General features: G+C 46.9%; 1 protein-coding gene across 4 annotated transcripts; it reads right to left on the reverse strand.

Annotated features, from left to right (window-relative positions):
• Positions 1-1,212: 1,212 nt before the first annotated feature.
• On the reverse strand, positions 1,213-25,189 carry LOC125956525 (protein spinster). 4 transcript variants are annotated; one of them, XR_007469191.1, is made up of 8 exons: positions 23,931-25,184; positions 7,801-8,158; positions 7,405-7,731; positions 6,976-7,237; positions 4,422-4,520; positions 4,001-4,337; positions 3,332-3,747; positions 1,213-2,882 (listed from the first exon to the last, which is right to left on the reverse strand). XR_007469191.1 is itself a non-coding variant. In XM_049688503.1 (7 exons), exons 1-7 carry the CDS (start codon positions 24,343-24,345, stop codon positions 2,776-2,778), a joined length of 1,905 nt encoding a protein of 634 aa, XP_049544460.1. In that variant the 5' UTR covers positions 24,346-25,174; the 3' UTR covers positions 1,213-2,775. The 4 variants fall into 4 exon arrangements, 2 of the variants coding, with proteins under 2 accessions (XP_049544460.1, XP_049544461.1); XR_007469190.1 differs by lacking the exon at positions 6,976-7,237 and adding an exon at positions 6,332-6,593 and having other exon boundaries at positions 23,931-25,181; XM_049688503.1 differs by lacking the exons at positions 3,332-3,747; positions 6,976-7,237 and adding an exon at positions 6,332-6,593 and having other exon boundaries at positions 23,931-25,174.
• Positions 25,190-25,368: the final 179 nt, after the last annotated feature.

Raw genomic sequence — 25,368 nt, forward strand, 5'->3', positions numbered from 1 at the left:
TATTAATTAAGGTTGTGGATATTAGGTTGCACAATCGTCGATGCTTGAAGAACTAACCAACGGACCGTAGCTTTCTTCTATGGCGTTTCAAATGACGAGCGATATTGAACCTTCTGGAGAGAATTTTGTCACATATTTGCTCCAGTTCCTCATTGCAATTGTTTCGTAATCAATATGGATAGTGATGCTCTCTATCAATATTGCTACTATTTCGCTGTTTATCGGGAAAGCCTAAGCAGACTAAGAAGAGTTCACAGTTTTCCAGAAATTTGTTCGCTCTTTCATAAGTGGAAAAATTTGTTTTCTTACGTTTTTTCCCAGCCGCAGTGAATGGCCCAAAATTAACCATTTTACACGTTTCTACTCCAATGATAATACGTCACACAGTGCTTATGCTTTTCAGGATATGCTTTATTCGTCCAACAGCGTCGTCATTGTAGGATATCGTAGCTTGGCGTCGACTTTAGAAACGTTTACGATTCGTTCGACTCAACGGATGGAGCTCCCTCAGCGGACTCAACTGATGGGGCGGACTCGGCAGACTCGACTGACTGCGCCACTTGTCCAGCGGCCAGGGCCAGGATGGCGAAGATCAGGGCGAACAGGAACTTGAAGTTCATCTTGAATAGTAGTTGTCGTTGGTAGTGCTCTCGAAAGAACTGATGTGGTACCGAGATGAAATGATTGGTATTTATAGGGACCATTTGGGTTTTCCGCAGCTTGTTTGCATAACTGTTACACTTCTCTGGTCTGGTCTCTGAAAGACATCTCTTGATGAGAGGAGCGTGGCGACAAGGTTACATAAATCCTTCAAGACGGCACGAGGCAAGGTCAAAAACAGCTTTTTATCTTTTAATTTTCTGCAAATTACGTCAATCATATAGACTGCTTTGATTTGCTAGAACATTCCAGAAAAAGTATATGTACTATTGCATTGTTTCCTAGTCAACTTCACGTACATGAGACTGTCTGTTGTTTGAGTAAACACCGAACAACCAGACACATTTCTGTGTCTTTAGATCAATAACCCGCGATTGTCTGTGGGACGTAGCACGAGGCGCGTGTTTTACTGAAAAAAAGCAGGCAATTCTGTCGTCTGTGAAAAGAGTAAAATGTCGAGAAGATGTTGGAACACCCACCCACCACTCTCTGTGACAACCACTTTTTATTCTTTTCGCTACCATTTTTTTCTTTCAAATTGTAGGACATTTTGCAATAAATAACAGAAGAGTTCATTGTTGTCGATAATTTTATTTTCTTATTCTTCTGTCCTCCCATCATCTCCCCCTTCACGTATGGTTTCATCCGCCCGAAATACTCTAAGTTTTAACCAAAGAATCATAATCGAGCAATAAATATTCCCCTGCCTGTTATGCACCACTAACTAAAAACTGCTGATTGAATACCACCTATGACCTTTGCTTGACTGATCGCAACTGCTGTTAGCTTTATGGGTTGGGCTCTTACTGCTTAGCCACTAAGCATTGGTGGAACCATGTGGAACGGGCGAGTAGGCCTTGGGTCCAGTGTATACCGGCATATACCTACCACAGAACTCGATCGAAGCAACGATGCACTTACTGTGTTGTGTTGCTAATAATGATGAGACAATGAAAGGATGATTTTTGGGCAATTTCAAATGAAATGATCGCAATAGGCCATCAGTACGAGCCACCGTCAGAGGCTCATCCTCCCGTCGAACTAGAACGCAAGATAAGGCGCGCTTTGCATTCCCGCCGTTCCTCCGTGACAGTCTTGTGGTTTTTTACTTTCTTTTCGCCCTCGTCCTATCGTGCCAAAGATTTCACGTTTTATCACTTGACAGGTTTTTTCGTTGTTGTTTGTCTACCTAAATAGTTTCCATTTACTTCAAAAAACAAAACCAAAAACCCCGGGCATAAAACAAAAGAAAAACAATAGCAACAACAACATTCCTAATGGCCCCATCATTGTTTTCTTGCTACAAAATATTGCTTCACTTGCATACTTACGCGCACACAAACACACATACACGTTTCATTCATACTAATTGGCGTACCTTCTTTCTCGTAGTACAATGTCTCTAATCTGAGTTTTTGGGTACTACGTCTACACTACCAGTGCATTGCTCGCTTAACATTATACTAGGATAGTATCGGGGTGTCGTACCTGCACGTACGCTTTGTTCGAAAGGCATTTGAGACATACTAGTTAGTTCTACCTGCCACTGTTTTCTTAAACTTAACCATCCTACTAGGGAAGAAAGTGGTGTATCGAGTCCTATATACATCGCCCGCTAGGACGGAACCGCCCTACAGATAGAGAAGCTGCAGCTCATTGCGTCTGCAGGATCCCTTCTACATTTCCCAATCGTGATGTACTAATGGGTACCTATAGGTGCCCATTCAAAGTGTCTCCCCAGGGTGTGGTAATACAATGATTTCTATACTTGCATCTGTGTACTAAGTAGTGCACAACAACAACAACATTTACCCCTGTAGTAGTTGACACTCTTCTTATTCTATTTCGAGTCCTCCCCTGTCATCTCTCCCGTTCTATGGTACGCTCTCTAGATGTGTTCTAGCAAATGGCAGAGCACGGTCTGCGATCAGTTCTGTAAAGCGGTTTTCTACTCTGTTATCTTCCTCTTCCTGTCCCCATATAACAATGGTATACTAACCTATTCCCATTCGTACGAGGAGCACACAGCGCAATGAGTGAAATGGTCGCCGGTACACTTTGACGCATGGAATACATCGGATAGGACGTGTGTTCCTACGGTGTCTTTTATCTTATCTACGGTTCAGCATTCGCTCGTTGCCGTATGCTGGGTGGTAACGTGTCCTCTACGTCGGAAACGGAGCTTTCCAGTCGATGCGCCGAGGCAGAATTAGATTGGTTGTCTAGATGAAAGTAGAAAAAGGAGAAAAACATATTTTAAAGGGTATTGTTACTGATTATGGCACTCGGACCACGAGACACAAAACACGAAACCGAAATGATCAAAACATAGTAACAAAAGCAGGCTATGGCGACAGAAAAGTCAACAGCAGGCTGTGCAAAGCATGGATTCGACAGCCAGTAGAACGCTGAATGAATATCGCCACCTAGATCACAGTAGACAAGAAACACACGCACGAACTATTCTTAGTTACTACGGAATGTTACGCTACTAGGGTGGTTGTGGAGGCTATTGGAATTCTGAACTACTTCTAACTACTGAATATAACGAATTCTTAAGAAATTTGCATGCGGAACAGAAGAAAAATAAACCGGCAAAACCATCTGGTAAAACTACGAAACGCACAAACGATTCAACACCGAACACACAAGTTTGGGTGACGGAACTGACCTACAATTCAGTGCACTACCATTTAGTAGTTGCACGAAGTACTGGAAGTATCTCTAATCAGCTCAGAGAGTGTCCTTCGATTCGTACGGCGTGTAGGAATGGAACGGAACGGGAATTCGCGTGCACCGGCACGGGAAGAATCACAGTCACAGGGAGAGGGGCAGGGGCAGCTGATGACACCCATCACGAACCGAAGGACACTACCAATTAGATAACTTCACTCGCTGGCTGTCGCCGTTAGGACGGCACGAAGCCGATCCGTTGGTGTTGGCGCTGCTCCTGCCGGTAACTGCCATCGTTACAATCCGTGGTCAAGGTACACAGAGGACCAGCCGCCGCCTGTCGGTGCCCACCTTCATCTGTTCCGTTACCATCGGACCCGGAACCGGAACTTTCACTTAATTCTAGCTGGCAGCCTAGGCAAGGTGGATGTGATGGTGCCGAGACATACAGACACACCAGTAAGGTGTTTTCGGAGTTTGTGGACATGGAGCATGATGAAAAGCAAAGACGATAGGTGAGAATTGAAACGGAATGGTCCAAAAAAATTGAGACCCAAATATGCTTATTCGAACGAGCGCTTATAAGCGAATATGGCAAACCCAGCGTAAGCGTACAAGTAGAAGATCGTAGAAAGGGTCCTGGATAGGATCCAGGTTGCCTACTCACCAACGATCGCCCTCTCGACTCGTTGCTTATCCCGGACGATGTAGATGGCGGTCAACATGAAGAACGCGCTACCGAGTACCTCGATGAAGCAGGTTGTAAACAGAGCGTACTGCAAGGCGCGGAATTTGATCAGCGGGGAGTCATCATCCGAATCGGGCATATCGGATAGGTTCAAAGGTACAGTAGTGCTGGTAGCGTTTAGGGTACTCAGCGTTGTTACGGTAACATTTTCAGCCAACTGAGATAAGCTAAGCATACTGAGCGATGGGGCGGCCGATTCAATATTAGCGTACGCGTCCGTCGATATCCGAATCATTCGTTTGACCGCTTCGGATATCTGTTGAGATAGAGAGCAGGCAACGGGAAAAATATTAATGTATGTCCTTCTCTACAAAGAGGTACTATTCTACGAGCCACTTACCAGTCCAACGAAATACGGACTACCGGCATCGCCGAATGCATGTGAGATCAATATCTGGAACGCTTCCGCCGTTGAACGACGCGTTGGCACGACCACGTACTATTATTGAAGAGGCAAGATGAAAAATCACAAAATATTAACATTTTTCACTAGACAAACAATCGATTTAAACGGCGGCGAAAAATACGAACAGCAGCAGCAGCACACGGCGACATTTATCAGCACCGAACCACAGATGGCGCGGTGCGCGTTCAAGGGAAACTGTGACAAGCAGTGCTCGAGTGGCAGTTTTAAACGCACGATGCGACACAAAAACAACAAAACCGTTTAAAAGACAAAAAAATCGTTTTAAAAACAAAAAATACAGAGTAAAAATGAGGTGCCCCCAGCAGATATGGTTCAAAAGCACCATAGCTCGTTGTATCTCAAATGCCGCAGTGTGACAATCTACCACGGGGCCACGGGAAGCTACTTTCTAATCATTTTCGAACGATCTTCAACAGCTTTCGATCGTTTCTTGGGCGGTTTATCTCTGTCTTTTGCTTTTTTGTTCTTATATCCACGGGCCACCCACTACACTGCGCGCTGCCGTTGCTGCTGCTGTTCGTACGTTTTGCCAGCGGTGTTCATGATTGGGTAAATTTTGTCAATTTTCTCAATTTTTCACAAAATTAAATGGTTTGCAAAGCTCACAACAAAAGGATATTAAGGTGCATTACAAGGAGAGCGGGAGTGAGTGCGTTAAAAAAGTTGCGAAAATGTTTTACCAACATAAAAGAACCAAAATAGATCAAACCCAACAGAAACACGCACACAAACCACACAAATAATGAAAGGGATACGGAAATGAATTGCACTAAATTGCACTCTCGCGGCACGCAATAGCAAAGAGAAGAGTATTCGAATGGGGAACTTCAAATCAGGGATCACGAATCGGAAGCCAGGAATAAAATGGCCGGAAATTAATTCCCGTTAGTTTTTCGCAGAAAATGGAGCTTGGTTTAATTTCAAACGCTCTAACTAGCACAAGGCTAGCCGGTCTGGCGGCACCAGGAACTAACTTGCGCCACCCCATTATTTGGTGCTTATGGTCTCAAGTCACGCGATGTAGTGTCCACGTAAAGGGTGGTCGCGATTTGTAAAGAAGAGATATTGCGTGGTATATATCTATTGTTTCATCAAATTGAAACACCCTAGACATGCAGTGGATTGAAATTTAGCTGAAATTTGGAACATGAAAATGTTTTACATTAACAGAGCACCGGAACTAGCAGCTATCGAAGATTAAAATTAAATTACACAAACGGTCAAAAATAGAATTATGTTACAAGTTATTTTACATTTTTATCACTTCTTTTGCTATTTGCAAACTGTACAAATGCTTCAAACTCAACAATGAGAAATGAAGAGAAACAACCGACCGTGAGTTCCACCACCAACATCAAAGCCCCCCCGGATAGCGAATGTATTCGCTCCAGCCACCAACAGGAAATAGGACGAAAGGACTTTAGGTGCATTGTGCGTGCTAGCGAGCGAAAGAATGTGCTGCAATTGCTCAAGACGAACACAGTACGAAGCGACAGCAAGGCAGCGTGTAGTGTTGAGTGTGTATCCCCGAGAAGGAAAGTGAAGGAGAGTGACTAGTAATAGTAGTAGTGGTAGTAGTAAGGTATTGGTAGTACATATCAACCGGATGGAGGGAGGGATCTGGGAGGGGGATCGATCTTTATTACAGACGGTAGTTACACCCTACGCCGGAAGTGTCAGTCTGTCAGTCAGTGAGTTGCGAAAATGTGAAAAGGGAGCGCAAAGGACCACGCGAAGGACAAGGCACTTTGGAAGAAGGAGACAGAAGAAAAGGAAAGGGAAAACAAAGAACAAAAGAAACAAGAATGTCTTGCAGCTCTTACCAGTAGAATATCCGCCACGATCGCCCAATTGAGATTCAGTGCTACCTCGCCGAAAAAGATTAGAGCATAGGCCAAGTAAATGTTGACGCGAACCGCAAACAACACACCGAGCAGCAGTGGCGCACTGACGAACAGACCGGCGGCACATATGTACGCATCGGCCTGCGGGTGCTTCACACTGAGACGCTGCGAAAGGTATGACCCAAGCGGAACCCCAATGATGCCGGTCGTCATAGTAATGGCACCGAACACGAACGATACCCTGTGTGAAGGGAGGGTTCGGGTGGGAGTTCGAGCAAAGGAACACGCAGAACAGTAACGAAGCCAAGGATGTTCCGTGTAGATTGTCACACACACGCACGTTGATACGACGAGATAGATTGATTTGTTTGTAGCAATAGAAAGAAAAAGATAGAAAGAGAGAGAAATCGATTAATTTTGAACATGGAAGGTGTACCACCAAAAGTGATTGCCCGCATTCCTAATGCAGAATAATGATAATCCCCAAAGAGAGAGGAGAGCTGTAAGCAAATAAGCTGCTGCACCGGGTAAGCTCGGTCCGCTGATGGTGTGTGCTGATGTGCCACGCTACTGTTGCTGCTGTTGAGGCTGCTGCTGTTCACTTTCTTTGGCCACAGTCTTACCAGCAGAATGTCGGCCACGATCGACCAGGTGAGGTTGAGCAGCAGTTCAGCGATGAAGACCAGCGTGAAACACCAGCCTCCGCTGTACTTGATCACGACGAGCGCTAGATAGATGAACGGTGCGCTAGCCATCAGCCCACCGGCGCAGATTAATGGGTCACAGTTGGCATGGAGCGGCCGTAAACGGCGGGCCAGGTACGATCCGAGCGGTACACCGATCAATCCGGCCGTCATCGCTACGATCCCGAATCGATAGGACACACTTCAAAGGTGGTATGAGGTATAGGTTAGAGAAAGTAGGAGGTGTAAATAGTGTTATCGTATCGATCGTAGCGGCATCCAGGCTTTTCCCTTCGTATCGCCAAGCAACCCACGAAACTCTGAAATTGATTAGCGGTTGAGAGATCCCCCCGGTTAGCGGATACTTACTCGTTAAGTGTGACATGTTCATTCCCTGGTTGTGATGTCAGTCCGAGATGTATGAATTTGGGACCCCACCAGGCGAGGGCACCGGCAACAAAGGCAACACAGGTGAATCCGGCCGTCGACAGCATGAACGAACGGTTGCGCACGATCGCCTTGATGTCTTCACCGTACGACGTAGCCTGCATATGATGGGATCCTTCACTCTGGCCTCGTTCTGGGTCCCGCAGCATGATGATCAATACGACGGCGATCGCACCGAGCACGGGAGTAACACGCAGTGCCCAAACCCACGATCCCATCAGTGTGGCCATCTCCGAACCAACGATGTACCTACGGCAATAACATTAGTAATTGTTAATAGAGGATCCGTTAATCTGCATTCATCCGACAAATATTTACCCGAAACCGGAGCCCACTGGAATGGCAAAGTAGAACAGGGCCAGCATCTTGGAGCGCATATCGCCCACGAACAGATCGGAGATTATCGTCGGTGCGATCGTACTGTAGGATGCTTCACCGATACCGACCAGCGCCCGGAACGTGATGAACCACCCGAAATGATGCATATAGGATCCAAGTAGCGTCGTGGTACTCCATAGCGACACACCGAGTGCCATGATCCATTTGCGGGAATACCGATCACCGAGATACCCAAACAGTGGCGCACAGATCATGTAGGACAGAACGAATGCCGTCTGCAGTAGGCCACCCTCGTCGTCGCCGATCTTGAAGTGATCCTGTATTTCCGTCAGTACACCTATGTGTGTTCGCAAACGAGAAAACGAGAAGCGAAAGCAAACACAATATGAGTCAATTAGGAGGTACAGACGTTTCGTTATGGGTTATAAGGTTGTATGTAGAAGATCATTAGATGGTTTTTGCGAAAAGCTGCACGCCACAACAATAATAGTAGTAGTACATGATAATCAGCCGCAGCTATTGCTGCACAAAAAGTGTGACGAAGGTGATCGCGATCATAAGACGTCGCGACGCGTACGTCGTCACAGGTACCGCGTGAGCCCACAACAGATACGTAAGAAAGGTGTGACCGATTAGATCATGATCGCTGCTCTCGTGAGATGATTTCCGCTGACGCAAACGACTAAATCTATATATATAAAAATCTCGTGTCACATTTTTTTGTGTCCAAACTCCTACGAAACGGCTGAACCGATTCGAACCAAACTTTGTGTGTATCTTCTGTAGGTATCAGAATCGGATGTAAACTATATTTCATTCCCATTACTTAAGTTATTCAAAAATTAGAAAAATTATTTTCCGTAACTTTCTGTTAACCTTTGATTTGATATTTTTCTTAGATTTTTCATACAAAAAAACTAATACTCTCAAATTTTCATAGCCCTAGCTCAAACAGTTATTTTTTAATGATTTTTTGAAAATCCACTAAATCACCGAACAGTAGTTGCAATACTGAGCGCCAGGGAGCGTTGACAGCGCGAATTAATTTAATTGATGAGAATTTTATCCTAGAAGGCTTAGCTAAAACCGGTTTAAGCATACTGGGGCAATATGCACAATTCGAATTTTCGAAATTTCATCAAAGATAAAAAAATTATGTATAAAAATTCAAAATGTGCACACAAATTACTAACAGTTCAGGATGTACTCGATTGCACTTTTAGTAGGAGGTATAAAAATTCGTTCTTTCCCCAAACAACAATGATGATAATTGAAGTGCAATATGAAAAATCCAGATATTTTCAATCGTCGAGTCAGATACCGATATCCGGCCATATCGATGAAAACACGAAACATCCACATCCTTCTTGAATTCTATAGTTTATTTGCAAGCATTAACTACATCATTAGCTAAAAAATTTGGCATTCATATTGAATCTATACTGAAAGGCAGTATATAACAACTATTAACATTATCATAAGTGCTGTTGCGCGGGGTCTAAACTCCAGGCGGTAACGTTAGGAGCTCAACTCAGTTATTGGAAAAATGAGTCATTACGTGTGTTCCCTAAAAGGACACCGGTAGATTGTAACCCCGGTGGTAAAAGGGCAGGAGACTTGCGAATAAAGGGGGATCTGATTAGAAAACTCCTTTTTCGTAGTATCCCAAAAGCGAAGAGACCCCCTTTCGAGGGCCTAGCATCCACGACAAAAAACTTGAGCTCGATAGTCCCTCAAAAGCGAAGAGGAATTAAAAGCGACGGGATTACATACGAAACAAACCGTCTCCGTTAGTCAGTAAATCAACTGCCAATGATAGTTTAGTAATTAACCTTGCTGATCAATCCATGAAATTCAATCCCATTATTAACCTTGCTGTTCAATCGCTCAAAACTATGGTTGGCGATCATGTGACCAAGGTTGAATCATCGGCAAATATTACCCACAATCCTAACACACAAAGCAGAAACTCAAAGAAATAGAACATTTCAGTAAAACCTAATTTTCTACGCGTAGCGACGCACGCGGGTCATGCTAGTACTATCATATATTAAGGTTGAGGTGATCTGAACGATCCTCAAAGGAACGATCATCGACAGTTGTTAGCAGGTCAGCGCCCAGAATGTAAATTTACTCCGTGTCTAAGTTACTCATTAACCGGCAATGGCACAAATGCACACCATGCATTTGCCGGAGCGGCAGGGGTAATGCAGTTCATTTCAGATGCACCAGAAACCCACGATGCGCGGGTCATGGTATAAAAATGCTACTAGGAAAGCAGCTCCAATTTGTTCACGAAAAGGCCACAGACAATTAACACTCGGTAAATGCAAACGGCTATTCGATTTGTTGCATGAATGTTACGGTAAAATCGAACCACCGGCGGTCACAGCATTTAGATTGTTTACTTTCCTTCCGTCCTTCTGGCGATCGATGGACTTTCACCCCAAAAATGGACTCCCATCGCCAAAGTGTAATCTTGGGCGCCAACGCGAGGTTTTCTGTCGTACAATTGGATGTCCACGTGACACCACGGGAGTAGGAAGGCCGGTCAACTACTTTGAACCGATCAATCACGTTCGTCGTCGTCGTCGTGGCGGCCGCGATGGTGGCAGACGAAGGCAAGCGAATTTGGCGCAATAGCTGTCACCACCAGCGTCGTGCACACTGTTGTTGTTGTCACCAGGAAGCGCCATCGGCTTATTGTTTAAAAATAGTGTCTTCATTTCCGATCCGACGGAAGCTAAACGCCGTTCGAGAATGGAAGTTCGAGACGAGAACGAGAGAGATATTGCATCACAAGCCAAGGTGCTTCAAGAAGGTGCACCAGCAGTCCCATCATCGATTGCGGTTCTTCAATGGACGACAAAAACATAGTACCATTGAGCAGCAACAACGGTAGGTTAACCGCGCAAATGGCTCCAGGAAGAAAGTCCAATAATGATTTGATTGAACATCGATTCCCATTTACCAATTTCCATCAATTTCGCGCAATATGGTGCGAGATGATGGGGGGCACGGGCACGCATGATGATCGTGAGACTTTTAAACTCGTCTGACCAGAAATTGACGATGCTGCTTGCACTCTCGAGAGATGAAGGAATTCAATTGAATCAATCGCGAATCACCTTAGGGTTATTATAAACCAACCAATAAGACTGTTGACACTATTTGGTAGATGCCGGGCGTGGTGAGGAATTTGCCGAATGGTAGACCGATCGATGCCAAAAGGCCATCGTGTAAATTGAATTAGAGATCGTGTGTTAATCAATTAAGTGCCGCGTTCTGAACGGGGTGGCAGGGAGGTTGTGGCAGAGGCATCAGCAGGTTGTTGAAGATCTTGTCTCAAGGTAGCTCCCTCCACCCCGCCACCCACACACTTGATTGATGGAGCACAAGGTTTTGCCATCCAGAGCCGTGGATCGTCGGGATGTCGGGTCGAGTGTTCATCATCAATTCCTGCGTCCAAGCGAAGGCCAAGGGTGCCCCCTGCCCACCCGTCCCCCTTTCCTCTGCCAATGATGGTTCACTTGAGCGTCCTGCGTCTTATTAGCCTCGATGAAATTAAGATAAACAAACCAACTGTAGTATCTGCAGTAGCACCAGCACCACCACAAGCCAGTAATAGTGATGACGATCATCATCATCAGATCTCGATCTCCCTTCGTCTAACATCTCCCCCACAACGCTTCCTTTCTTCTGTATTCCGGTTTCAAAGTCACGACTCCTCACACTACCGCTTCCTATTGGCAGAGCTTCAGAAATGGCCACGAAAGCGCATTAGGGTGGCCGGCACCGCCCTAAACGAACATGAAGATCGCGTGATCGCTAGCGACATGCGCAGTGCCGGGCGCCACATGTTCCTTTCTTGTTGCTTGCACTGCCGTCTAGCCAACAAACCATCGCCGTCGGAACGGTATTGCACTGCACTGCACGCGTTACTATTCCAGATGCGATCACAGTGCGATCGCAAGGCTGTCGAGAGATCGTGCAAATGCATTCACAACTGCTTTTCTGATTCACCGTCAGTGGGATTTGTGGTCCAACTAACAATAAACAATACAAACACACAGAGGTTCCGGAGTTCCAAGTGTGGGTTTTCATAAACCAAAAAGTCAACAACAAAAACATATCTGTTTCGTGTCAAGTAGACACAGAATGGATGCTCTTCCCCTGGTTTATGATTGATTGAAATGGAGCTCCTCTTCAAGAAAATATAAATACACGAGGGAGTTGGCACGAGCCACTTACTGCTGCTGCTACTGATGACACTAAGCATACGTAGCAGTTGTCTAGGAGAAGTATAAATCTGGCTAAAACTACAATAAACAGTATGCCTTTCTTCACCCCAACCCCGTAGTTGTGATAGACCAGTGCGCGATCATCTATCGTCTCGCAGAGTGATCGCCGAAGATCCATGACATGCAGACTGCAGCAAGAGAGACTTTCTTTTACTATCTGCGCCACAGGTTGGGAGGTTCGGTTTAAAAATAAAATAAAACGCGGAGCGATAGGAGAGATGCATCAAGATGCACGTCAGTCAGGTTACGCGATGCGCAGCTGGAGTCGATCGAATCCGAATGCCGCCCGAACAACACCATTCTTCACTTCACTAATCCCGTAATGGCAGCCCCTTCACGAATGGTAGCAGGATGATGAAACGATAAAACTTAAACCAACCGGGGTCATAAAGACACACCCTATCATCCTTCACGCCATCATCACTGAAGGGCTTGCCAGTGATCAGTAGATCCCTTTCAGAGACCTTTTAAACACCCTATGATCCATGACCGCGAGTTCGTATAAGGGGATACTACTACCTATCTCCATCAACACCTTCCCCATCTGAAGGGAGAGATGATATCACTTTATTGACACTAGCCTAGGATCATCTTAAGATCGCTCACTTCATCCTCACCGTGCCCGTACTTCTTGGAAGTGGACATGAATAACCTGCGCGCGGGGAAGGCGCACTTGAATCACGGCGCTATATCTGTGGCCTATGCGCCAACACGAGACAGACGCGATGCCGACGCGATACGCCCCACAATCGACCATGACTCACTTTTGGGGCACAACACCATCGTCATCGGTATGATAAACCTTTGTTTACCATTCCACAAGCGCCATTCCAGGACCTTGGCGTTAGTGGCGCCATAACTGGAAGCGCTACTTAGTAAACAAGCAAGCATTGGTCACTTGATCTCGTGCGATCGGGACTGAGGATCATTTATTCTTCTCGCTGGAATGCTATATGTTATCCAACGCAGCATTTGGCACAAATTGCCTCGACTCGAATGAAAGCGTTCATTCATCTGAACACCTGAAGAACCTAACGCCCAACCCAAAGGGGTCTCTGTATTGTGAAGTTCGAGTGTTACCTCACTCGAGCGGGTTTCAGTGCAGCAGCAGCAGCAGCGGCAACAACAACAGATCGACCGATCCTCATCGCCACCAATTCGGATCCGCCTTCCTCGCAAACCAGTGAAAGGAGCAGCGTTATGTGGAGGTTAATATATAATTTTCAAAAATAGCCAACAGAAATGGCCACCACCACGACGACTACTAAGGCATACTACGGCCATCGGGGTCACTTGATGCGCTTGTCTGGCTGGCTAGCTGGCTGGCATCGGTTTTCGGGGACGACGACAGTGTTCCCCACCACCACCAGAGAGCTGATCGAATGCTGACATAATCCCAATATTTGCACACACCACACATTGCACTCGATGCGTACCGTTCGCTTTCGCCAATGCTCTGGACCATCGTCATCTCTGGGTCATCTTTTGCTGCCCGCGTTTCTTATCTTTCTCCCCTCGTACATCATTAGACTCTGGCATCATGTCGTCAACATGCTGCTGCGGAACACCACGTTTTGTAAACCTTTTAATCCGCATCGCGATGATAATTATGTCCTAGCGGGGCGCGTGGTGGTGTTCTAACGAAGGGGAATTGTCGCAACCATAAGCTATACGGGATACGGTACCCCACCAGCTTAAACCGGTTCTAGCGTCATAAGCAGCAGCGGCAGCATATGCTTATCAGTTTGCGGTTCGCGGCTACGAGGCACAGGAACAAGGGAACCCCAACACGCTACGTCATCTCGCACGAGGCCGAATGGGGTGGGGGGCCCATAAACTAAGCGGCATCGCCGAGAACCGGACGACGGTTTTTTCTAAAGATACACGCCCATGGGGCCATCAAACGCACACTATACCATCGGTGTGTGGAGAAGGCCGTCGACGAGTGACGTCATATCGACAGCAAGTTAATCGTGCGCCGATTGGTCGCTTTCGGATCGCGCCACACTCTTTTCCGTCGTCGTCGTCGTCGTCGCCGGTGCCATTTGCGTTGGTTTGCGTAACGTGTGCGCGGCCCCAACTGCTGAGAAGGGGCCACGCACCGATTCGCAATGGATTCGCGCCCCATCTCGTGGTGCAGAGAGCGAACCAAGTGCCGATGTGGAGCCGATCATCATCATGCCTTCATGCTGTGTGTTACGCGATCTGCCTGGCTGCTCGAGATCGAGAAAACCCCGCGTTGTACTGTACTGTACCCGAGGAGCAGCGTATGCGTTAGTCTGTGTTGCAGAGAAGATTGTGGGAAACGCCGGCACATTGCCGTTCGGAAAAGTGCAGAAAAGTGCGGCATTTGCATCCTCGCCTCTTGCTACATACTCCTCTCCGCCATTCTGTGGCCGTTCCCGTTCCGTCTGACCGACCCTGCGCGATGCGAGTAAGGCGAGAATGGTTTAAAAATAGCGCGTAATGACGGACCGAACGGAACGGACGGGTTTGGAATGGCGACAAACTAATGGTCCGCGTTACGCGATTACACAGAGACTAACGCAGCCACAAGCTGATTGCAGGCAACTTACTGCTTGGTGGTGCTGCTCGGCTCTTTGCTCACTAAGCAAATTCGAATCGGGTGGACATCGAATGCGGTTAGTTAGAGCAAGGGAAGTCGCCGCCTAGAGGGGGGATTAAACGCGACCCAAAATACGGTTTATTATTTGTTTTGGCTTCCTGGCTGATAAGAGAAGCCAGACAAGCAAACCGATTACCCTACCACTCCACACAGAAACTCATTAAGAAGAGTTTCATCGAACTCGCTTGGCTGTTGCTGCTGCTGCTGCTGCTGCTGCTGATAGCCTGTAATGGTTTGTTGCTCATCGCGTGATGCGTCGATTCAAGGCAAAACATCGTACGAGATGTGCACCCAAAAGGGGAGCCTCGGAATGTACGCGCGCAAGCGCCCTCTGCCTGACCATTCGCAACGAATCGTACGAGCGGTCGTTCGATGTTCGAGCCAGGCATCAACACACTTTGAACACGTGAGCTGATCTCATCATAATCATCATCATCATCAGCAACAGTGCGAGGCGTCAATGAAAACACAAGCTACTCCCTCCTTCCTAGCCCTAGTCACGCCGGGCCGGACGTAAGGAATTTGTTTTTGTGATGATTAGAACCGCGGCGTCCGCGGCACTTGGACATGAAAATAGCCCAACCGTGACACGGACGTTCAATATTTGCTACGCAAGAGCTAGGAGGTTGCATATGAAAGAACAAATAGCGCACGTGCCATAATGGTCGCGTGGTCAAAATTAGACCAATCGAATGTTCCAACGAAAGCAGATGAGTAATGCACCAAGCAACAATAACAAAAATGTCAACACCCCCCTCGAGGGAATCCCGAGAAGTGCAGGGGCTCTCGATGTATATACGAGTGGTGCCAGGCGGCATCACTTGTTGCAGCCGCGCCCCTATGGCGACATATCGTACGATGCCTGGAAATCCCTCATAAGTTAGCTTCCGGGCTATACAGTGTTTCCGCCCATGTTGCTTATCACCACAAAAATACTCTCGCGCGATGGTGAATTTAACTGTTAGTGACGCGAAGACGAAACGAACTATTAAACCAGGAAGTGGAAATATCAAATTGATACACATCTATTGTGTCATGTAATTGAATTGTAATTAAATTTGTGCTTTGCAATTATAGTTTTTGTGTGCAGTGTGTGCAATTTAATTTTTTTCCGTTTGTGATTACATGTGATAACAGTGTGAAGTCACTCCTCGAAACTATTATTTCCTCATCTTACGCAGATGTGTTATCAAAACCATTCTGGTTTATATCTTTACTAAAGCCAAGTACATGCAAATCTCAAAAAAATACAATACAATTCAATATATCATTTATTTCATAAAATCTTCTTAAGGGCTCAAGAAAATTTTATGAAATAAGTAATATTTGTGTATACAACACACTGTTTACACTGTTAAATTAAGCTAGTGAAACTATGATCATTATTTGTTTTTTTTTTAAATTCATTATTAATTAGTTGTTGATTTCTTATCGCTATCGATATTGTGTTCTCCTTTTTGTTGTCTGGCATATTTCAAAGACGAAAACTGCGAAGATGATCTCTTGATTGGTTCTAAAATACTACAATTTCAAGACATGTTAAGATAAGCAGTAAGTAACCGACTTCTAATAGTTCTAGTGGTAATATGGTTACTTTTTCTGTTTCGTCGATCGTGATTTGATCATAAAAAAATCATGACACATTTCTAGTCAAATGAAATACCAAGACCGACTTTACTGATTATGCAAACATTCCATCGACTGCATGAACCCTTAATCTGCCAATCACGTCAATGTCTCAACCATGATCACTACCTACATGGTAGCACTTTCACGTCGCCACTAGGTAGCAAATTGTGTACACCGTTCTCAAGAACCCAACGTCCACTCTTCATCTTGACGTCAGGTACAACAGTACACCGAGCGTGAACCGGAAATGACGCAAAGTGCATCGGAATAGCTGGTTTTCGGTTCGGGTTCGGGCTAATGATCGGATATATTGCGCGATCGTGGAGCGTGCGTCATTATCATAATTCGATCGTATAGCTCGCGACACACGATATCAACACTAAACACATTCCATTAACTCCTCTTGATGCTGATATACCCACCAAGATGATGGTGAGAGTAGATTCGGGGGTGTGGGGCTCCACAAGCCAAGCCAAGGAAGATATAATTATCGTCGTGCACTAATTGCTTGCCACGTTGGAGTGTGGAGCAATGCGGTGCGCTGTTGTGACACAGAGAGTGGCCACGTCGTACGTCGCGTAGTCACTGTGCCCCTCCTTCCCCTTTCTTGTTGTCATGCTGCTTCAATACGGTGCATTGGACCACACGCTGTAAGTGACCGCAGTGCAACAGACTCTGATACCGCGTGGCTACAGCGCTTGATGAGTTGGCTTGATGTCGATGATGGTTGGACAAAGTTGTGAGGTGTGTGTGTGTGTGTGTGAGTTATACTACCCCATTCTCTTTATCACCACTCGTTTGAGTCCTATTGGGCTTATCAGGTGGGTACGGCCGTTCGCGCGCCATGATCAACCAACAACATCAGCTGATCAACTGTCGTAATGTCGTAACAACGCTTCATCGGGTTGGGCAATGATTTACGCGTTTCAACGGCTCATTTTGCAATAATCGCCTTAATGATCATCCCACTCCCTTACTGTCTGTCTTAGCAGCGAGTGATAAGAAAGTGTCGTTTCATCCAAAACCAACAAATCGATCTTCTATTGAAATTGTGCGAGGGCTCCATATCGGTGTCTCGTAATCCCGATAGGCCATAGACCACCACCATCAAGAGTGGAGTGTAAATCGTGACCATAACAAGTGAGAGGACGACGGCACTCACCGCATCGTCTGGCTCGAAATGCATAAACATAGTCCACAGCTCGATAAACATGTCAAACAATCGACGTACCGTATTAATTCAAGAATCAAACTTCTTTCGGTAATGTGATGCCACGATCCCCGGTGTCATATGATTATGCTGAGGGGCATAACATTTTGAATTTCCTGTGCAGCGTGCGTGCGTGTGTTTCGGTGCATCCGCGTCAGTGGAATGCCGGTGGCGATGCCAACGCGTGGAATGTTAATGTGCATTCCAACGGTTGACGATGCCATACATACTGCGACTCCGACTACGGCCCTGTTCCGGTGCAGAATGGTGTATTCGATTACGAGAACCCAGTTTTGCAACCACCCTCGACTGACACACACAAGCGATCGATACCAGCCAACCAACCAGCTCCACATAAATTTTCCTATAAGGAAAACAATGCATCACCGAATCACTCGACAGAACCAACATAAGGTTAAGCCGCAGGTCAGGACGCCTTCTACACTCCTGACTGCAGGCTGCAGACGAAGGTGCACAGATTGATATACGGGTTTTCCATTTTCTCGGGGATTTGCTGGAGGCGATTGATGGCGGAAACCTGTCCCTGTAGCTCCGGACTCCTTTCCATGATGGATGGTGCTTGCTTCGGTCCTGGGCCCTGCCCTTAGTAACAACGGTGGGCTTTACACACACACACACGCGATTATCGATCGATAAATTCGTTGCATATCCCGCCCCCCCGGAGGGAAAATGCATTACACGCCCACGAAATGCAGCCCCCGCTGAGCTTAGGGCTGAGTGGGCGCGGCTGAGGATGGTTGTTGCTCGTTGGTTTTGGGTAGGTGCATCATCATTGCCACCCGAACCACACCAGAATCGTGTTACTATGACCCCCGGGGGCCTCGCTTAAAAGCTGCGATGGATCAAGAATTTAATTTAAACGAGAGATAATTTATGTTTCCCCCCACCGAATCCTCTGCCTGATAGCATCCTGTCAGTCACCACAAGTCCCCCGCGTACGAGCGAGTGCATTCTGCCGCCCACGTGGAACCGGCCGGCTGGGGCGCATCAACTCAGGTCACGCCGACAGCAGCATGCAGCAGCAGCAACAGCCGCCGTCTTCGCCACCGGGAGTGATATGGATCGAAGGCGAAAGGGATCGTATCTGAGTTTGAGAAGGGCGTAAAAACTAAAAAAAGGGAAATGTGGGAAGCATAAAAACCCACAACCGATAGAGAGAGAGAGAGAGAGAGACGTGGTGATGTGGTGATGAGGGGTGTATAATATCAGGAAGAGGGCTCTTCCCGTCTTCTCTTCTCGGTTCCGAACCGAACCCGGTAGGTGGTAATCAAATTAAACCCCCTAAAAGCCAATCCGATGCGGCCCGGATGGGTTGAAAGGATTTACCGTATTTAGGCGATACACGAGAAACGTGTTAACGGATGGCTTACAGAACCCCGTAACAGTCGGAAACACACCTAGCAGTAGCAGGTGAAGCTGTGACAAATCTTCTATATAAATGGAGAACGAGCGGTGTGAGTAATGCTTTCGTTCAGAACCATGGATTGCGGGAGAAAAAAAAGGAAAAATGACAAAGAAAATTATTTTATATGATCAAATGTAACATTTCGTATTCAAGATGCTTTGACTGGTTCAGATCGACATTTAATACAGTTTCTCCACGACGGCTATTGGATCAGTGGAACTGAAAATGCCGACATTATATACCGATAATGAGATAAAATAGTTGAGCAAGTGATCGGTTTTGCGTAAATGGCAAAGCAAAAGTGAGTGCCAATGAATTCTTCACAAGAGCTAATTTAACTTTTAATCAAAAGATCCAATGCCAGCTTTTAATACTAAACAGTTTTGGTATTCTTATTTTTTCTCAGTTTTCATGATACATTTTTCTAAAATGAACGCATCATCATTGAAACTAAAAGAAAATTAAATAATCGAAATTCAACAAAAAAGTAATCAAAGATTGGTTGCAATAGCTTAAAACTGTATCGATTGTCGTGTTAATTATGACAATCATATCAGCTCGAGCACAATTCCGGTCACAAAAATAATCTCTAGCAGCATTAATTATACTGATTTTGCCGGGATTATCAGCATGTCGTTTGGACAACACAACCTTGGTGATTATTACCCTGGGAAATCTTTCATTTCCTAATTTCCACAAAACATTTATGCATTTCCCATTGATAATTTCCCAGAAACATTAGATTAATTTATTGCTAATAATCTGTATACAACTTGACAATGTTTGTCGAGGTGATTTGTCAAACAAATAAAATGTTAAAAAAATAATGAACCTGGGTTTATCTAGTTTCTTTTTCAGCTTGATGTGCTCCTAAAAGCCGATGGAAACCTGTTCCTGAGTTGAAAGGTCATTGGCTTCCACATGTCATTGGAACGGTTGGAGACAACTGGAGCATACCTACATCAACGGCTGTGCTGAGAGGTGTGGCACACAGTGAGGACACACTTCAAAGGATCGGTAGATGATGTGTCAAAGGAATCACTTCCTGGTTCATTGCTCAACCTTAATGATGCACAGCAATTGACCGAGAAGTGTACAACAGAGATCGAATGATATTTGTTTTGTACCAGCGCGAGGAGTCTTAGTCAAACATACTTGGCAGGAAGACTCCAACAACAGTTCCTCTTTACCACCCAAGCAGATCGAAGAAGATCGAATGTTGGTACCGAGATACGATCGATCGATCGCTCGATCGAGAGTAAACAAACACACTCTCGAAACCCCTCCCTTCCGACTCGATCGGACATGTGTTCTCTGTGCACTGCTGGATCGCGTTACGCGATGGATGCTTCTGGAGACCAAATACCGAAAAGCGGTCAACAGTAACAACAGCAGCAGCAGCAGCACCTTCCATAGGCCACCACCAGTCACTCCGGTCCGGTCTGCCACCTTTCCATGGGTAGGGGCAACGACGCTGATGCCACGTATTGTGGGCCACGTTGTATGTGCTTCGCTCTGTGCCAGACGCTTACGAAACAACGGGGAGCTAATAGCGAGCGCAGAGGTTTTCGATGGAAAGAGGAGAATGCAACAACGGTACAACACCACCACGTAGGCATATCCGAATACCGGCCCCTGTGATCCGTAGTACCACCAGAAGCATCCACATGACTCTGGACTCATTAAGGGGCCACCATTACGGTGCTTTTAAGTCGCTTCATTCTTACTATACTTGAAGCAGTGCAGTTAGATGATAAGTTTGTGCGCGACGACAAAACAATAACGTTACTTGCTCATCGCAGGTGACAAAACACCCACCAATGGCCGCCGCCGCCGCCGCCGGTGCTCCCACGATTAGGGCAAGGCCACGCATGTACGCTTGGGGGGGTATGGAAAATGCAAAATTTGGATGCCACGCCATTAGCCAATTCACGATGATTCCATCACCATCACCGACAAACCACCAAGCTATTCAGTTCAAGGGTATAAAACCGCGTAAACAGCTCCATGGGGCGCCATAAATTGTGTAAATATCGAGTAAAAATACAAACTTTTGGAACCGCATAGAAGGAGGAGGACGAGGGCAGAGAGGGCTTGAACCGCTCAAAAGAAAGTAACACAACACTCCGAAAACGGGGCAAAAAATGGGAAATCACTTGCTTCCCGCGCGTCCTCTTTGTTAGTGACTGCCGCCACCGCCGGTTGTGGTTGTTCCGGGTGTCGCACACAACACCGGATTGAAAGCGGAAAATTAATCGAAAACAACAAAAAATCGAAACCGAAAAACTGAAAATTCGGGGGATTGATGGAAAGTGTGCGTGTGTGCGTGTGTCTGTGTGGCAGTTGAAAAAGTCGAAATTTAAAGTATCCCCCCACAGCCAGAGGCGCAACAAAGTGAAACCGAGAGCTTTTACTTTTATTATTCCACCCCAGCCCTGTGTTGTGTTCGGGGGCATTAATTCATATTTCATGTCCAGGGAGAGGCAGGAGAGAGGTCTTCGGGAAGGACCGAGAGGGATTAGTCCCTCTTGGAACAATACCACTAATGGAGGATGGATGATTAGAAGCAAGAAAGTCGCAACCAACAAATGTGACTCTCGTGTTGTTCCAAGACAAGTTCTCAACAAATCGCGTTCCCGGTTCGCGTTTGCACTCCAGTGCACATATGCCCACTGGCCAACCAGTCTGCCAGTTCCTGCTGCCAACAGAGTATTTGTTGTTGGCCTACGTGTACTCATTCCACCCCCCCCCCCCCCCCCCCCCCCCGACAGCGCAACCCACGGTGGTATCATGCCATCTACGCCAAAAACGGTCGAGATAAGTAATGAGCATGACTTCATCACCATCTTTTCTCGCATCGCAGCGTCACTTCTTGATGATGATGGTGGGGCTTTCTTCCTCTTTCTTTTCTGGAGCTCGTGCCCCTCCTTGACGAGACAAACCAGGCGGAGAAGAAGAACTTTTTAATTGGACAAGCATACTCGTGCAACCATCAACGACATCGTGACACACAGTACAGCAGTCACGCGAGTCTTCTCGTCACCTCGTTTGGTAGAATGCGTTGGGTTATTTTCGAACTGTTAGCACCCTTTCCCCCATTTCTCGGTACTCTCAGGGGTACTGACTGAACTGACGCACTACCGCTGACTGAGAAGCGGAACTACTATTTGCCTGCATGTCTGTCTTGTGCAGAGACGGTTGCGGCATTCAAAGGACCAAGTAGTGCGAGAGGATCCCAACCACCTGAGCGCAGAAATCTAGAGGACTAGAAACCTGATGCATCTCTGAATATGCTCTGCCGTTCGTTTTGCAACCTGCAGACGATGAGCGCCCCACTTGACACGGATTGCAATGAAACCCCGGGCGGGAGTATTGGCCCTAGAACTGCACTAATTATTGTGCTGATGCAGTAGCGCATACCCTGCCATTCATCGCCACAAGTGGCCATCATCCGAGCGAGTGAAAGTACTACCGAACCGGACTGCAACTGACGGTGGCAGCTGAGAGAGAGAGAGAGAGTAGAACCCAATTCAATTAGAAGCATTGACGACCGGCCCCTTCTAGCGGGCACGAATCGTTGGGACCACAGTTCGTTCGTGAATCGTGAAGCGATTCATTAGCTGGAAACTGGACAAGTGGTCCAGCATGTGGTTAAGAGGGTGCATCTCGAACTGAGCCTCAACAAGCCGTCAGGCAGTTTGTTGCTTAGCTCCTTAACGTTGTCGTAATTTAATTGAATTTCTACTCCCAGTGATAACAACATTACGTGACGATGGGCCTACGGGAGTCGTGGTGCCGCCAATCAACGGTAATCAACGGCAATGCCCGCCCGGTTTCGGTGACTGATGGCCACCGTACACACAGAGAATTATGAGTGACAAATGGGGGAATGGGAGTCGCCCTTCCTCGAAAGAGTTGAATAGTTTCTGGAGTTAAATCATTAAAGAATGCGTGCTGCCGGCCGGCCGGTCGAAGCGATGTGCTGCGGTACTGTGCGATATATTAATGTGCGGCATAAATTATGCTGACCAAAACTAATGCATCGCATAAAAGGGAGAATAAAAAATCCAACAAATCGTCCACAGCATGACGCATCAGGGGCGTTAGTAGCCGCAGGACCAGCAATCGCACCCCGTCCTTTCGGGACCGTTTGCACCCGAGGGATGTGAAACATATTTATTTGATTATGACACACCATAATCCACAATCAGGCACGCACGTACGTTTTGGACCGTGCCACCAGGGTTCTCTCTACCCCTGCGGTTAGCCGGTACGCGGATGTTGATTTTTAATCTCGCAAACGATCAGAAGAAGGGGGAAGTAAGTGTGTAAGGGACAAAACGTTATAAATATTAACGGCAGAGCGGACTCCGGGGGCGCTACACGACAGCAGAATGCAATTTTTCAACCAAAAGAAAATAAAAAAAAAATGCGGAAGGGACCACGGGAACTGGTGGCGTAGGATTAAAGGAAGAAGATAAATGTGAAGGGCCACAAGGGCCCTTCCGCGATACCCTCGAAACGGTTTATGTGCAACGGTGGTGCAGTACGAGGGCTTATCAAAAAAGCAATTTAGCATGACCATGCTGCCAAGCCAACCATAGGCGTAAGCAGTAACGGAGCCCAATGGAACACAGAGTCGGCCTCCATCACGCTCTTCAGCGAGTGATAACGCAAGATGGAAGAGGGATCGCAAGGGGTTCGTTGAGTAGACGGTTGACGGTTGACAATGTACGCGCGCGCTGCTGATAACACGACAATCTACTTCGATTTCCCTTCGATCAACTACCCTGGCTACCTGCCCGGTTGAGTGGCGTGACTTGCTGCGATTCCTAAAAGTGACAATCGTCAGAATCAACCCCCGGCAACCCGACCACCTGTTGCCTCGTCCCTTCTACCCCGCAGTCCAACACTTACCTGCGATGGTGAACCGGTCCATGTAGTTGATGAGGTTGACGAAGCAGAGGACGGCCACCGTAAACCAAGCGCTGGCACCGAACGAGCCCGTCGTCGTCGTCACGGTAACCGTGTCTTCGTCGCCATTTGGCGGTCCTCCCTCGATGTAGCCCTCGTCCTGGGAGGAAGACACGGAATCCGAATCCGTCGGCATGAGCCGCTGCTGTGAGTTGGTGGCCGGTATTTTACCGGCCGGATTCGACTGAATCGCTCCGGCTACCGACGCCAACGCAGGTTGGCTGGTTCCCATGTTGGCCGGCATGTTTGTCCCGGTCGCTGCAGTCGTCGCCGTGTCGTTCGCTCCACCAACAACAACATCCACCGGATCGATCGGGGGTTCCGACGCTACTTTCTTGTAACCTTGGCTCGAAGGCATTCACACGTGGAAGAGACTACGGGCTGCGGGAGAAAACTGTGACGACGATGATGTGGCACTTGATGAAGGCTCGGTCGGTCGTACGATATGTTGCCACTTTCTTTCACTCTTCTTTGGCACGCACGCTTTGTAAACACGCGTTCCTCCGCGGCTTCAACAACGGACGACCGTAATCACCCCCGAACGACGAGGATCGTACGATTTCGCACGACGACACCGCGCGACACCCGACGACCGAGGAACCCGCGAGCTTCTTCAAATACTTTTGATGCTATTTTTAATATTCCACCCGGGTTCCTGCGACGCGTCCGTTTTCCGATCACTTTTCGGGCACAAAATAAACCGCCGGCAACTCGCGTGAAGGTGTCGACCTCCGGTAAAGTAAGGAAAATCGCCTAAAGATCCGCGGAACGTGAAAACCGTGCGTACAACAATGAAAATCGAATGAAAATGAATGAATGAAATGAACAACGAGGCGACGACGACGAAAACAACGATTACCAGGTTACCACAATAGGGCGCGGCTCTCGCGGTTGATGCGGCAGCTGTCGGGCACGTTCACACTGCGGCCGCCACCGTCGTATCCGCTCACCGTTTTTCAATTATGCTTCCAACCTTTCTTTTACTGATGCTACGGGCTTAAAACAAAAAGAATAAATATTTCCTGTGGTAAAGTCATCGAATGAGCAAAAAGACTAGGAAAAATATAACATTACTTTTGTGATTTTCATAATTTCAACCACATGCCGCATCAGCCACAACAGCCGCATCCTGTGTGTGACCGGTTTTGCGTTTACAACTGTCAAAAAACGAAACCGGAGTTGAACCTGAAGCGCACTTGACTTTATGGGACAAATAGGTAAAAAACCAAAACATACACCTCAACCGATTCAAATAATTTTAGCGGTTATCCATTTCAAAATTTTGCCGTTAGATAACCAATAGAATAAGCCGGACACAGAAATACATGTGGAAAGTGGAGGAGGAGTGGGGAGGGAGCGAGAACATACCTAGTACATCGCT

This window comes from Anopheles darlingi, chromosome 3, assembly GCF_943734745.1.
Source record: "Anopheles darlingi chromosome 3, idAnoDarlMG_H_01, whole genome shotgun sequence".
Classification (NCBI taxonomy): domain Eukaryota; kingdom Metazoa; phylum Arthropoda; class Insecta; order Diptera; family Culicidae; genus Anopheles; species Anopheles darlingi.

What these genes read in the sequence shown, in the direction of transcription:
- LOC125956525 (XM_049688503.1), bottom strand. Translation starts at nt 24,345, where the DNA reads ATGCCTTCGAGCCAAGGTTACAAGAAAGTAGCGTCGGAACCCCCGATC. An exon ending in GGACCGGTTCACCATCGCAG is followed by an intron (nt 8,159 to 23,930) that starts GTAAGTGTTGGA and finishes GAACACACATAG; the next exon opens with GTGTACTGACGGAAATACAG. An exon ending in CCAGTGGGCTCCGGTTTCGG is followed by an intron (nt 7,732 to 7,800) that starts GTAAATATTTGT and finishes TTATTGCCGTAG; the next exon opens with GTACATCGTTGGTTCGGAGA.